Genomic DNA, 12,815 nt, shown 5'->3' with positions numbered 1-12,815 from the left:
TTTGAACCAAGAACATTTTAGTAATCTAAAGAACATTTTACACTATAGTGAACCATTTCTGGAATGGAAGCGTTTCATGGATGTTAAAGGTTCTTCAATGAACCACAGATGCCAATAAAGAACCTTTATTTTTAAGTGTATAAGTAGGCTAATAAAATGACATTCATATTGTGAGCTGAAACTTAGAGTAATAAAGCTACACTTCCGGAGTATGTACTGTGTAAGACGTTTTATACTGAATGAGTTCATCATACACTATAAAAAGTTTTAAACATGTCTAATTCAACCAGACTCTTCTTCAATGTGTGGACATAGAATGGAGGTCTTTAAATCTCTGCAAAACACTATATTGTTATGAGTGTATGATTTATAGAGTAAATGTAAGGGAACCATCCTCATCTGAGAATGAGACACACTCACTTTCACATGCACACAGAACACAAGGAGAGTCACTGTGAGTTATCTTAGGTCTCATCATCATCACTGTGGTGCTGGGCCTTCTCCTCATTCACACAGCTCTCATCGATGTTCTCCAGTGAATCTGCTCTCTGCACCGTCAGGTCAGCTACACTGATGCAGGGCAGCGTGTTCTGCTCCGGGTACCTCCACGGCTTCAGATTCGGGTCGTGTTTCCGCTTCCACTCTGGGTACTTTAGGCAGGCTTTGTAAATCTTTTTCATGGCCTGTGAAGAAAAAAAAAAAAAAAAAAAGAAGTTGAAAAATCTGGACCATGCATTTGTTGTGCTCCTCTAACTTTACTAACATTCTGTGGCTATTACAGAAAATCTTGTATGATCTGCATATTTCTAACCACCAGATGGCAGCAAAGGAAAACTGAAATTTTTTATTGCCAACCTGAGCTTGACTGTTGAGTGATGCAAACAATCAGCACAGTAACTTGACCTCACAGGAATAAATTTGTTTTTAAAATATATTCAAATAAAAAAACGGTTTGTTTTAATTGTTATAATATGAATAATATTTAATTGTAGTAATATTTCACTGTTTTTACTGTATTTTTTTATAGAAATGCAGCCTTGGTGAGCATTAGACTTTTTTCTAAAATATTAAAAGACCACAAATGTTTGAACAGTAGTGTACATATGTAACTGAAATCCGCTGAAAATTTGCCATACACTATCGACCAATATTGCAATGATATTTCACAATATTACTGTATAAGAGCATAACATTTAAAAAAATCCTACCAACCCCAAAGTTTATGTATCATACTTTGTAATACAAAAACAATACAAAAATGTATTTAGAATCTCAGAATGCTGAACTGTTATTGTATTTACACAATATTTTTTTAATCATTTATTTACATAATAAATCTTTCGATGCACTTAGCTCTTACCTTTGGTGCCACAAACTGTGAGACTCTGTTCACTACCCACTTGGGTAAAGATCCTGAAAATAAATCAAGATAAAGTTTTAAAACAATATATTCTGCAGTAAAAAAAAAAAAATGCAAATATCACCATAAATGTCATAAAAAGGTGTGCACCCCTGAATGCATTTTGTGTATCCTAAATGCACAGCAGCACTGCAAGGGAAATACAATAAAATGAAAGTTTGAGGGTGTTTTATACACGGCTGTCATAAACCCATTTCATGGACATTGTATACTGTAATTTTGTCTCTCTGTCCCTGAAGTGTACTGTACAACTGCAATAAACTGAAAAAAAGTGTCTGTCCCACAGGTCACAAACAGCTGGTGCATCACAGCAACGGAAGACATTAATAATCAAAGCCATCGCCCAGAGCAGCATGGAAAAGATGACATCAGCAAATTCATAAAATATGTGTAAAGTAGGAGTTTCAAAGGCTTCCTGGCTCCCCACTCTGTACAGCACAAGAGCATACTTGAACGAAGAAGAAAAATGGAGATGGCCAGGACTAAAAGAGATTACATAAAATTACACCATGAAATACAATTTCATTCTAAACACATGCATTTCCGCACCATGATGAAACTGCGCCGCTCTTTAAAATGATATGACGTTCTTGTATACGGCAATAACTCTACAGGCCTGAAACTGTAAACAGTGTAAGTGTCAAGTAAACACTCATGTTCATGGTGTACTTTTCCACCACAAGAAGGGGCGATCTGACACTGTGACTCCAGCGTAAAAGTGAAACCTTTATTTATTTATTGGTTTTTTCCCGTAAATGATACTGAGAAATGTTTACCTCGTGGATCCACCTGCGTCAAGTAATAAAGAGTACAGCAGTTTGCTCCGTTGGATTGGATCAAGTACCCAGTGAGTAACGACACAGCTCTGACATAATCCTTCTTTGGTGGATATTCCTGAAAAAAATAGCAACAATGAGAGTTTAGTTTCATGGGAATGAGCGAATGTTTAAATTTGTAAGAATGGATAAAATATACAAACAGTCTGACCATTATTTGACCTAAACAGCTGAGGTATTAAGTAGAGTCTGTTGTTATTGCAAAATAAACTCTAAAGTGAAGCTTATTATATGGCTACGCACAAAATTAATAAATAGCCAATGTAGCATACACGTGAAATGAATAGCAGAGTCCACATAACAAATAACGAAAATGGCACAGATAAACAGCATCATTGAAAATTCTTGGAATAAAAAAAAAAAATTTTGGAGAATGATTGATGAACGATAAAAACAATGACAGCCAATCAGAATCCACCAAAGAGCTCAAGCATTTAAAGCGGCCGACGACAAAACTGCAGGGCGCGCCTAGAATAAACAGAACAATATCACCCGCTGTTGATGTTGACGCTAGTTATCGTTATTATAGTTATCTTTACAGGTCTGTTTATCATAAGTTTGCGCTGCAGTTATCTCGTTATGTCAGCTTTAAATGTTCAAGCTCTTTAATGCAGGATGGATTCTGATTGGCTGTCAATGATTTTATCATCCATCAGCTGGAAAAAAAACATTGTGAAAGGGATTCCAACGATATCGTTCCTCCTCTGTGCTGTAATTGTTATAGTTGTGGTGTGGACTCTGCTATTCTTTTTCGAACTATATCGTTATAGTTACCGACCGTCATTTGTGGAAACGGGCCTTTTCTCTGTATAAACATTTACAAAGTCTACTCAGCAAGTAGTGTTCTGTTCAGATTTTAAAAGTTGTGTAGTGTATTCCAGCCTTTGGAAAATAATTGCTACAACGTATAAAATAATCAAGCAATCTAGCAATCACTTCAAGACAAGCACTTCAACAATATTGCAGTTAGTATTAATACTGAAATCCTTAGAGGTCAATTTGACAAAAAAAAAATGATAACTAAGACATAAGATAGCACCAGAATATGTTTGCATGAAACACTGGTTTCAGTTAACCGGATTAAAGGATACACAGCATTGCCATGGTCGACAGCCAATATTAGCATGACTGACCAATCAGAATGAAGAGAGCCGTATAATTAACCGATTTATTTCCGATTTAAAGGGGACCTATTATGCCCCTTTTTACAAGATGTAATATAAGTGTGCCCAGAATGTGTCTATGAAGTTTTAGCTCAAAATACTCCACAGATAATTTATTATACATTTTTGAGTGGAAGGAAAAACATGCTGTTTTTGTGCATGTCTCTTTAAATGCAAATGAGCTGCTGCTCCCCAACCCCCAGTCCAGAAGAGGGTGGAGCCTGTACAGCTCAGATACTCTGCCAAAAACTAAAACATCTGTTTGGTTTTGATTATCCTCTCTATCGCGGTATCGCTCATGTGACATTGCAGTTCTTCATCATCATGAAAGTTGTTTATTTGCATGCCTTTTAAAGCCATATCAGTGTGAACTTCTGATACATGGTTTTCTGAGCGTACACATCCGAAGCACGCGCTCAGAGAGCTGGATGTAAGACGGCGCGTCCCGTGAATATTAAACAAAGTTATCTTTCACGTCTTATTGCGCTTAAACTTCAAACGGCTTATTCTGAGACACTGCTTATGATTTATGGGGATTAAAAAAAGGAGTGGGGGGATTTTTACCATTATAGGGGGGGTTGCGTACACACTGCCGAGTCGACACACATTTATGTTCAAACATTAAGTAAAATGAATTTTGCATAATATGCCCCTTTAAAAGCAAGAAATCAACATCTTGAGTAAGATTTTAAATAGAGAAGATAAGGGAAGAAGACACAAGCCTGTTGATGCTAGACATGTAGTTATTCATTACAACATGGGGATTCGGTCACCCGACAGCGTGATTGATACCTCTGTCAGACTTTTGTCACTGATCTGGCCTCTTCTGTTTCAAGCGACTCAAGACCTGGAAGGCTGACCTACATACCATCTGACATACTGTTCTGGACTATATTTGTTGGCTGTGCCAAAATGTTTAATAAAATCAGTGCTCCTACAGACGGAACAATCCAGACCAAACACAGACATACCGGGTGTTTGACAGAGTAGTTGATTATCAGATAGTCATTGCCAAGAGGAAGCCATGACCGCATGGTGACAAAGTCTCTGTTCTTCAATGGACTTGGACATTTCCCTGTAAATACACAAGGGCAAGATTTAGAGTCCTGTTAAACCATGGAAAGACAAGAAGGTAAACTTGAACCAATGCATAATAATTTCATGTGGTATACAATAAGTCTAACACTTGTAGTATATAAGATGTTGTTTTCACAAGATGTAAGATATTCTGACAAGAAAACTTGAAACATAATTTTCTTGTTTTCTTAAAATGATTTTTATGGCATCTATTGCAGTATAGAATAGCAGTATGTCTTTTAATACTCTTTCATCCCTCTTTTGCAATTGAATCATCTTGTCTTATTGCTTTAAATTACTCTTATCCATGTCTCTTTATAAATTATTGCTGATATTCATGCACAGTATATCAAAGAGCACTACATTAGAATTATTCAAAGATAAAAAAAACAATGAAGTTATTTATCATTAAATGTACTGCAAACACCCACAACTATCACAAATATTGGCTTAATAATAAAATGAAAAGTGTACTGGTGCTCAGTTCTAACACAGAGAAAAAAGTAGTGACTCACAGGAATAATATCCTACGTCTGCATTGGCTGTCAGTCTTCCAATATCGAAAGTGTCGATCATGTTGGAGTCCCATTTTTTCCGGTAGCTTGTGTCGTGCAAGACGTCGTAGAGAGTCTCTGCTGTCACGTCCTTGCACACGATTCTCATCTAAGAGGAAAAACAGACAGTCTCATTGACTCTTTCAAATCTTAAGAACTTTTCCATTGCAGTTGAATACAAAGTTCACAAAGTGTGTTCAGCGTTGAAAAATCTCCTGTAGTTTCCCCTGTGGTGCTGCCGTGATAAAGTGCTGACAGATTTTGAATGCATTCTGTTACCGGGCAGATGAAAAATGAAAGCATTTCACTGTGCTGACAAAGGCCAGCTGCCATTTATACATCGATCTATTCATTCCCTTATCTTTAAAAGCCCTGCTTTCTGGGTGACTCAGCCATGTCAGGTCACAAAGAGTAAAAGTTGACACAGCAAACAGTGAGTATAAAAGGATCTTCAGTAGAGTGAGAGATACAGTGGAGCTTTACATTTAAACATGTCGGCTTGCATTTGCATTTCAAGCTTACATGTAGCTTGTGTCGAGTGAAACCTGCTGGGGTTTTTTTTTTTTTCAGGTATACTGTAGCTACCTTATCCTTTAACTCTGTCTGGGTTGGGAGGAGGGTCAGGTAAGCATGAATACATAAAATGCAATGTGATCAGATATTGTATGACTCCGCGACGCAAGTAACCGTGTAACTCAATCAACTCTACCCTGGCATCATTTAATAATTTATAGCCAACCCCCTACAACCCCAGCTTGATCAGTCCCTCCTCATTGCCATTGGGTTCCTTGGAACAAGTTTTATTTAGTCTCTATGAATGGAATGTCGTCAAAGCCTACAAAGCTCAATTATTCATGAAAAGAACGCATCAGTGCCCCGGAGAGCTGCGTGAATAATTGAAGAAGGTCTGTCATCTTCTTTCATTTTTGCAGCCGTAACGGGTCTAAATAATTTTAACAACACCTGCCTGAAACGTTGCTGAAACAGCCCTCATGCATATAGGTCCTCACATCGGGACAGCTTTTAGCCATTGTCAGAGAGGTCAACAGAAGTGCTTTACACAAAAAAAACACAGAAAAAGAGCCAAACTCTGCTAAGACAGCAGGAGGGGCTCAGGTTTCCTCATCTGAGCCTGCTGTTACCACAGTTTTCCACTCTTAATTTTTCAGCACATCTCATGGGTGCAGTGTGTTCCTGAGAGACCTGTCTTTCATCTCAGAGACTGTGGATCATGAAGCAGTCAGGCCTGGCCTGCTTCACTGTACACTGAGTTTCCCCTGGGCAAATGGCCCATAACCATATCTCTGTTTGTTTCTCTAAGATTTTCTCTGAAAAAGTTCTGGAGTCTGTGAGGAAAGCTACTGGTCAGGAGCCTATAAGATATATTGTAGTTTATACACAATGTGTGGGTTTTTTTTTTTTGCACTGCACACATTGACATACTGCTGTTCCACAAGCAATGTATATTTAAGTCTTTGGTTCACATGCTAAATTTTGTATACCCTGATTTCATGCACCATACTGGTTGAGGCTGAAGTAGATATCTAATAAAAACTAGCTCATTTACAGCAACAACAACAAAATTAATATACACTAATAGTAATATACACTATAATTCAAAATGTTGGGGACGGTAAGACATTTTTTAAAGATTATTTTGAAAGAATTTTCTTATGCTCACTATGGCTGCATTTGCTTGATCAAATACAGTAAAAACAGCAATATTGTGAAATATTACTATATCTATTACATATTGTAATATATTTTTCAATATAATTTATTCCTGTGATGGCTAAGCTGAATTTTCAGCATCATTACTCCAGTCTTCAGTGTCACGTGATCCTCCAGAAATCATTCTTATATGCTGATTTGATTCTCAAGAAACATTTTTCATTATTATCAGAGTTGAAACAGATGAATAATAACTGAATAAAAGTTGGAAGTGAATATCTGAACCACAGATCCCATTTGAATTCAATGGCAAAATATGCAATTTGTGTAACAAAGTAGGTCTACTGGTATTTAATAAGTAATTAGACCTACTAGTGACTAATTGAGCAGATAGGCTAGTCACTATTGGATTACTAGTATTTAAAAAAGTAAAAGCATTTATAAAGAATACATGTTAAAACAGCTTGCCATAGCCTAGCTACCATACACTGCATTCAAGGTTTTGTTTACTAAGCAAAAAAAAAAGATAAAAACGAATTTCATATTCAATTTGTTCATATACAGACTATGGCTATTCAAAGTCACTGATGATGTAGCCTAACATCGCAAAATATACTAGAGTTGGTCGCATTTTAGACGCGGATGCCACTGTGGACTGAAAGCAGAGTGTAAACAAACTAGTATCCGCATTGCAACGCACTTGCCTTGAGTTTCTGCACAGTTTTGCACTCCTCGTCTCTACACCACACCGTCACTACTCCTTTGTTATAACGGGCGACCCAGCCATCCTGACTTTCACATTGTTCTCGGAAAGATAAGAAATCGGTGTCGTCCGGTATCTGAACTGGCATCTTGCCTCCCGGTGCTGTGGATCAGTGTCTGCAGGGCTAAATGCTCCTCTCATAAATGCCACTAATCCGCTCGTTTGTGTTGTCTACACCACTTATCGTCGTTTTCCACTTAGTTTTAATCTTAAAATCCGTTTTCTAGTTTAGTCTAACTGCTGCGCATAAGGTTGCTATGTAGTGCTGTATCTAATGTAGCCTATGATGGAGCAGGTGGATTTGAGCATCCTCTTCAGTCCTGCATCAGTCCTGTACTGGAGAGACGCATTATATAAGTAAGGCATCACGTTACTGACATGTCGTTTTTCAGGTGGAGCAGTCTGCAAGAGCTCATTTAGTCAGACTGGCTGATGATCTACGGATCAGGTGTCATGTTTGTCAATTCAAAGGATGTCTTTTCCGTGCCTGTTTTGTTTAACCTGTGCAGGTGTGTAGCCTGAATCCAGCGTCTACTGTTTCGTATACTCTCTCACCTTTTCTCAGCCTTACTCCTTTTTTAGCATATTGGTGCACGGGAAAAGTAAAAGTCAGCTTTTTTACAGATTAGTACTTAAGGATTTGAACAAACATCTCCCATCAGGTCTAGAAGCACTATTTTTGTGTAATTTTAAAAGCAGATTTCTTTCTAAGCCTGTAAAATGCGTAGCCAGAACATTCAGGGAACCCAGCAACCAGAAAATATTAAACCTAAAAAGAAATATAGGCCTTTAAATGTCAGATGAACTGTAAAAGTCTACCTGAAACTTCCATTTGTCATAAAACAAAATGAATGTTGTTTTGTTTGGATGTTAAGGGAATGTTAATAAAATAAGGATATATTTGGATTTCCTTCATAAACTCTGGAGCTCAGTATAATAATAAAATGGGATTTTGTGTGCACTGAAATGAGGTATTGGGTGGTTTATCTTCACTTGAGTAGTTGAGTCATCCATATGAAGCATTGCCCATCCTCAATTAAGCAGTCTGCTATTGTCAGTCACATCATGGGAAAGAGCAACGTCAGTCTTAAGGAATCCACTGCAGGTGCCAAATAATAGGCTGTCAGTCTGCTGCTTTCTTGAGCTTTAACAATGAAAATCCCCTTCCTTTGTTCATTTGAAAAACACTTACAGTAAAATACACGGTAACACTTTATTTTGATGGTCCACTTTAGAAATGTTACTACTAACTATACGTAACTTTGACACTACACGTGAACTACCAGTCATTAGAGTATCAGTACACTGTCTGCTTAATATCTGTTAACACTTTGTTTTTATGGCCCCCTAAAATACTGTCTTATATATATATATTTTTTATTTATTATTACTTCTCACTAAATGTGTTACCATAGGGTGATAGTTTTCAACCAGGGGGGCTCAGCAAACTAGGGGGGCCCCAATATGTCATAAAATGACTTAAATGTAGTTATATTAACATAATCATAATTATAATGCTAAAAAAACACTAAACATAAAGGTGTATTACAGCAGAGGTAGCCTACATATCAGCTTAGATTAGTGTTGCCATTGACTCGGTTGTCTAGCACAGTTGGACTATTTTAAAAATGCAGTCCCTGGAAATATGACAGAGTTTCTTTTTTCTGGGTGGCTACTTTTATAATGTACTGTGGCCACGAAAATGTTTTGCTTTAGACAAAGAAAAATGAAAATCCTTTTACTAATGTCTATTGATCCTTGAATATCGACCGTTGAAAGAACGACTGCGCGAAGGAGAGATGTGTGGGGGGCATGGTTGGTGTCTTTTCTTAAATAGAGATTGTGAGTTTTACCCACAACCCACATAAATAATACATGTAATTATATATAGCCTACATATATAAACTACATATAAAATCACTTAAATGGGATTTAAAACAATAAATTAAATAAAGACTTATTTTAAGTACTTCCTCTTTGTGGGAAGCATTCCATTTGGGCAGGTTTTGAGTTGGCTTTGGGATGGACATTTTTCTGTGAACTGGGAACACTGGCTTAGATAGGAAGGGCTTCAAATATTATCTTAGAGAAAGGGGATCTTGGAGTCAAAACGGTTGAGAACCATTGCACTGGTTGTTGATTTTTACTCTTATTTTTGGAGGCTTTTATACTGTCACAGGTCTGTGTAATCCAACAAGACACATGACAAAACAAGGAGACTTTAATTAACGCCAGGCGATTCAAAATGAGTACACAACAACACCGAACAAACAATAACAAGAACTGACGGCTTATATACACAAGAAATGATAGTCACTGAAACAAGGAACAGGTGCTAAAAACCATAGTAACAAATAAACGATGACTCAGGCAGACATAAACACGAAACAAAGAAACTAAACAGAACAAGACCATTGTAAGATACATTTATGAGGACGTTGAAGATCTCAAAGAAAAAGTTTATTGCAGCATAGCAGTGACAAAGTAGATAAAGCACCTTGGGTTCGTCAGAGTCAGAATGAACCCCGAACATCCTAAACTCAAACCTTTTATCTTCTTGTTACAATTTACCCCTAATGTAAATGAAATTGCTCCTGTTGTAACAGCTGAGGTCTGTTTGTTAATAAAGTTCAGACACCCCATTGTCTGAAATGGCTCTCAGTTTCCCACATCTGTTCCCATTCTACAATCGGTGTCCATTTGCTCAGGATTTGATCACTCCAAATAGGGCATAAACAACATTACTGTTGACTTTCTTCTCTATAATTAAGAATTTTTTGGAAATGAATATCATCTATTTTGGAGTGGAATCTGGATTGGGGCAGTCTTAGTTTCTTACACCATAAGACTAAACAGAACAATCGTCACATGTACCCTATGACATTATTTTGCTGATATAAAATGTTGCCCATTTCAATCAGAAGCACAAAAAGTGGTTATATTAACCATAAGAGGGCACTAATGAACCCCTCGAGACAATGGTTCTCAACCGCGGGCCAGGGATCATGAGGGGGCTCTTAGATTACTTAAAGGGATACTCCACCCAAAAATGAAAATTCTGTCATCATTTACTCACCCTCAAGTTGTTGCAAACCTGTGAGTTTCTTTCTTCTGCTGAACACAAAGGAAGATATTTTGAAGAACGATTGGAACCAAACAGCTGTTTGGCACCATTGACTTCCATATAGAAAAAAAAAAAAATACTATGGAAGTCAATGGTGCCAAAGTTCCAATCGTTCTTCAAAATGTCTTCCTTTGTGTTCAGCAGAAGAAAGAAACTCATACAGGTTCGCAACAACTTAAGGGGGGGTAAATGATGACATTTTTGGGTGGAGTATCCCTTTAAAATAAGACGAAACAAGAATTAAATAAAGATAAAACAACTGAAAATCAAGGTCTTTCTTATTTGAATTATTTGAAGAAATAATGTTCCCACTGTCTTGAAAAACCAGAGTCTATGAGGTATCCTAATTTTAAAGTGTGATAGACGTGTAAAATTCTTATAACATGGGCATTTTTATTATAATACACATTTTTCCAGTGATGGCAAGCTCTGAAATATTTTGCCAAGTAGATTTTGGGATAATTACACTGTTAAAAGTGATCAGTTGGCTTAACTTAAAAAAAAAGTGAGGAAACCCGTTGCCTTAAATCATTAAGTAAATAAACTTCATGGGTTTCCTCACTTTTTTTAGTTAAGTCAACTGATCACTTTTTACAGCTATAGTCAAATACATAAATATCCAGTAAATCACAAACAACTGGAAAAGTCATGAAAGCTTTAAACAAAACGTTGTCGTTACAGCAGATGTACGAGCAGAAACATATTAACCTACATGGGGGCCCTTTGAATATTGTTGTGAATGGGAGGCCTTGGAGTCAAAAAGGTGGAGAGAACCACTTCTTTAGGATGCAAAAATAAATACTATGCATACTGCAACAATACAATCACCAATGCAGTAATTAGCCCCTCACCCCTCCATTTTATATTAAGACGATGGCACACTAAATTATCTTTGTAGGTTTTTTTTTTACCACTGCTATGATCTCTGCGGTTATCTTTAGACAGCCTCTGGTCACCTCCACACCAATCATATAGGCTATGTGCTGTCCAGCTGTCCAGAAAGGCTTTGCTGTGTTGCTGGAATGTTTTGAGATGATCTCAGCCTCCTCCTCCTCCTCCATGTGGCAGGGTCATGAGATCACACAGGGTCTCCTCTTTCCCTGTCCTGTAATGTGGCTCAGCAATACAAGGGTTCACTGTAGACTGATTCATTCCATTAGGGTCACACAAGGGCATTCAGTATGACTCGTCTCACACGTCTAAACATAGCTGCCACTGAAATATATGTGGTTTAAGTTTAAGTGGTTATGAAGTGTGTTACACTGAGAGGTTCAGCTAGACTTTTTCTCTAGTAAAAGTATAGGCTACTATGACTCTCATCAAACATTTCTAGAACACATGTTAAGGGAATCCCGAGAGTGAAGGGCCACACGAGCACATTATATTGACCTTTTCCCTTAAGGCATCAGCCTCAGTAACCTGATCCTGTAACAACTAAAGTCTCTCAAATTTATTTCATTAAAATTCTCACAGCAGTTATTTTCCCCTATAAAAAAGCAGTATTGTGGCTGATATTTATACTTTTGTTGCTGCATTGTTAATGGATTTCTTTTCACGAAGAGTAGGACTGAAAAGATAGGCCTATACCGATCAGATTTGTTACAGGCAAGTTTCTTAATTATATTTATGGTTTTTGGCTTAATTGACTTGAAGACATACACCTGAACTGAATAAAAAATCACATTAGTGTCCATGATGACAGATTAGACTGTGCAAAACAAACACAAAGTCCAAAACAAAGGGAAACCAAAGGAACACCTATGTTTCCACTCTTCATTTGTTGTCATAGTAAATGATTATGTTGTACACCTGTTTCTAGTTTATTGTTTAATATCCATAGTATCCTGTTTCCTTATTTTCCTTGTTGTGTTGTCTTTGCTTTTGTGAAGCTGTTGCAGGTTTCCCTGCTTCTGTGTGTTTTGCCTTTTTGGATTTCCTCCTTTAATTTTTGTTTGTATAATAAAGTTAAGCAGCATATTGGTTCCACTTTTCATCTCCTTGCCAGCTATGAATAAAATTAATAAAAATTAAAAACATTTTGATAGTCAATGTTTTATACAGTTTATTTACTATAAATAAAGACAACTTTGAAAAACCTTAACCATTAAATGCATTAATGTTTCCCATTATTACATATTTGGGTCTTTAGCGACCCTGCAGATCTATCTAACATGGATCTCTTATACCTGTCGTGATACTATCTGATA

The 12,815-nt window shown here is 37.0% G+C and overlaps 1 protein-coding gene across 1 annotated transcript; it reads right to left on the bottom strand.

Moving 5' to 3' along the window:
• On the bottom strand, positions 1-7,745 carry stard15 (StAR-related lipid transfer (START) domain containing 15). The gene is made up of 6 exons (XM_056250397.1): positions 7,426-7,745; positions 5,012-5,159; positions 4,391-4,494; positions 2,197-2,314; positions 1,361-1,413; positions 1-683 (listed from the first exon to the last, which is right to left on the bottom strand). Exons 1-6 carry the CDS (start codon positions 7,570-7,572, stop codon positions 465-467), a joined length of 789 nt encoding a protein of 262 aa, XP_056106372.1. The 5' UTR covers positions 7,573-7,745; the 3' UTR covers positions 1-464.
• Positions 7,746-12,815: the final 5,070 nt, after the last annotated feature.

Source organism: Rhinichthys klamathensis, unplaced genomic scaffold (genome assembly GCF_029890125.1).
Source record: "Rhinichthys klamathensis goyatoka isolate OS25496 unplaced genomic scaffold, OSU_Roscu_1.1 h1tg000068l_1, whole genome shotgun sequence".
Classification (NCBI taxonomy): domain Eukaryota; kingdom Metazoa; phylum Chordata; class Actinopteri; order Cypriniformes; family Leuciscidae; genus Rhinichthys; species Rhinichthys klamathensis.
Note: the sequence above shows the minus strand (reverse complement) of the source record. Positions and strands in the feature narration are given on the sequence as shown.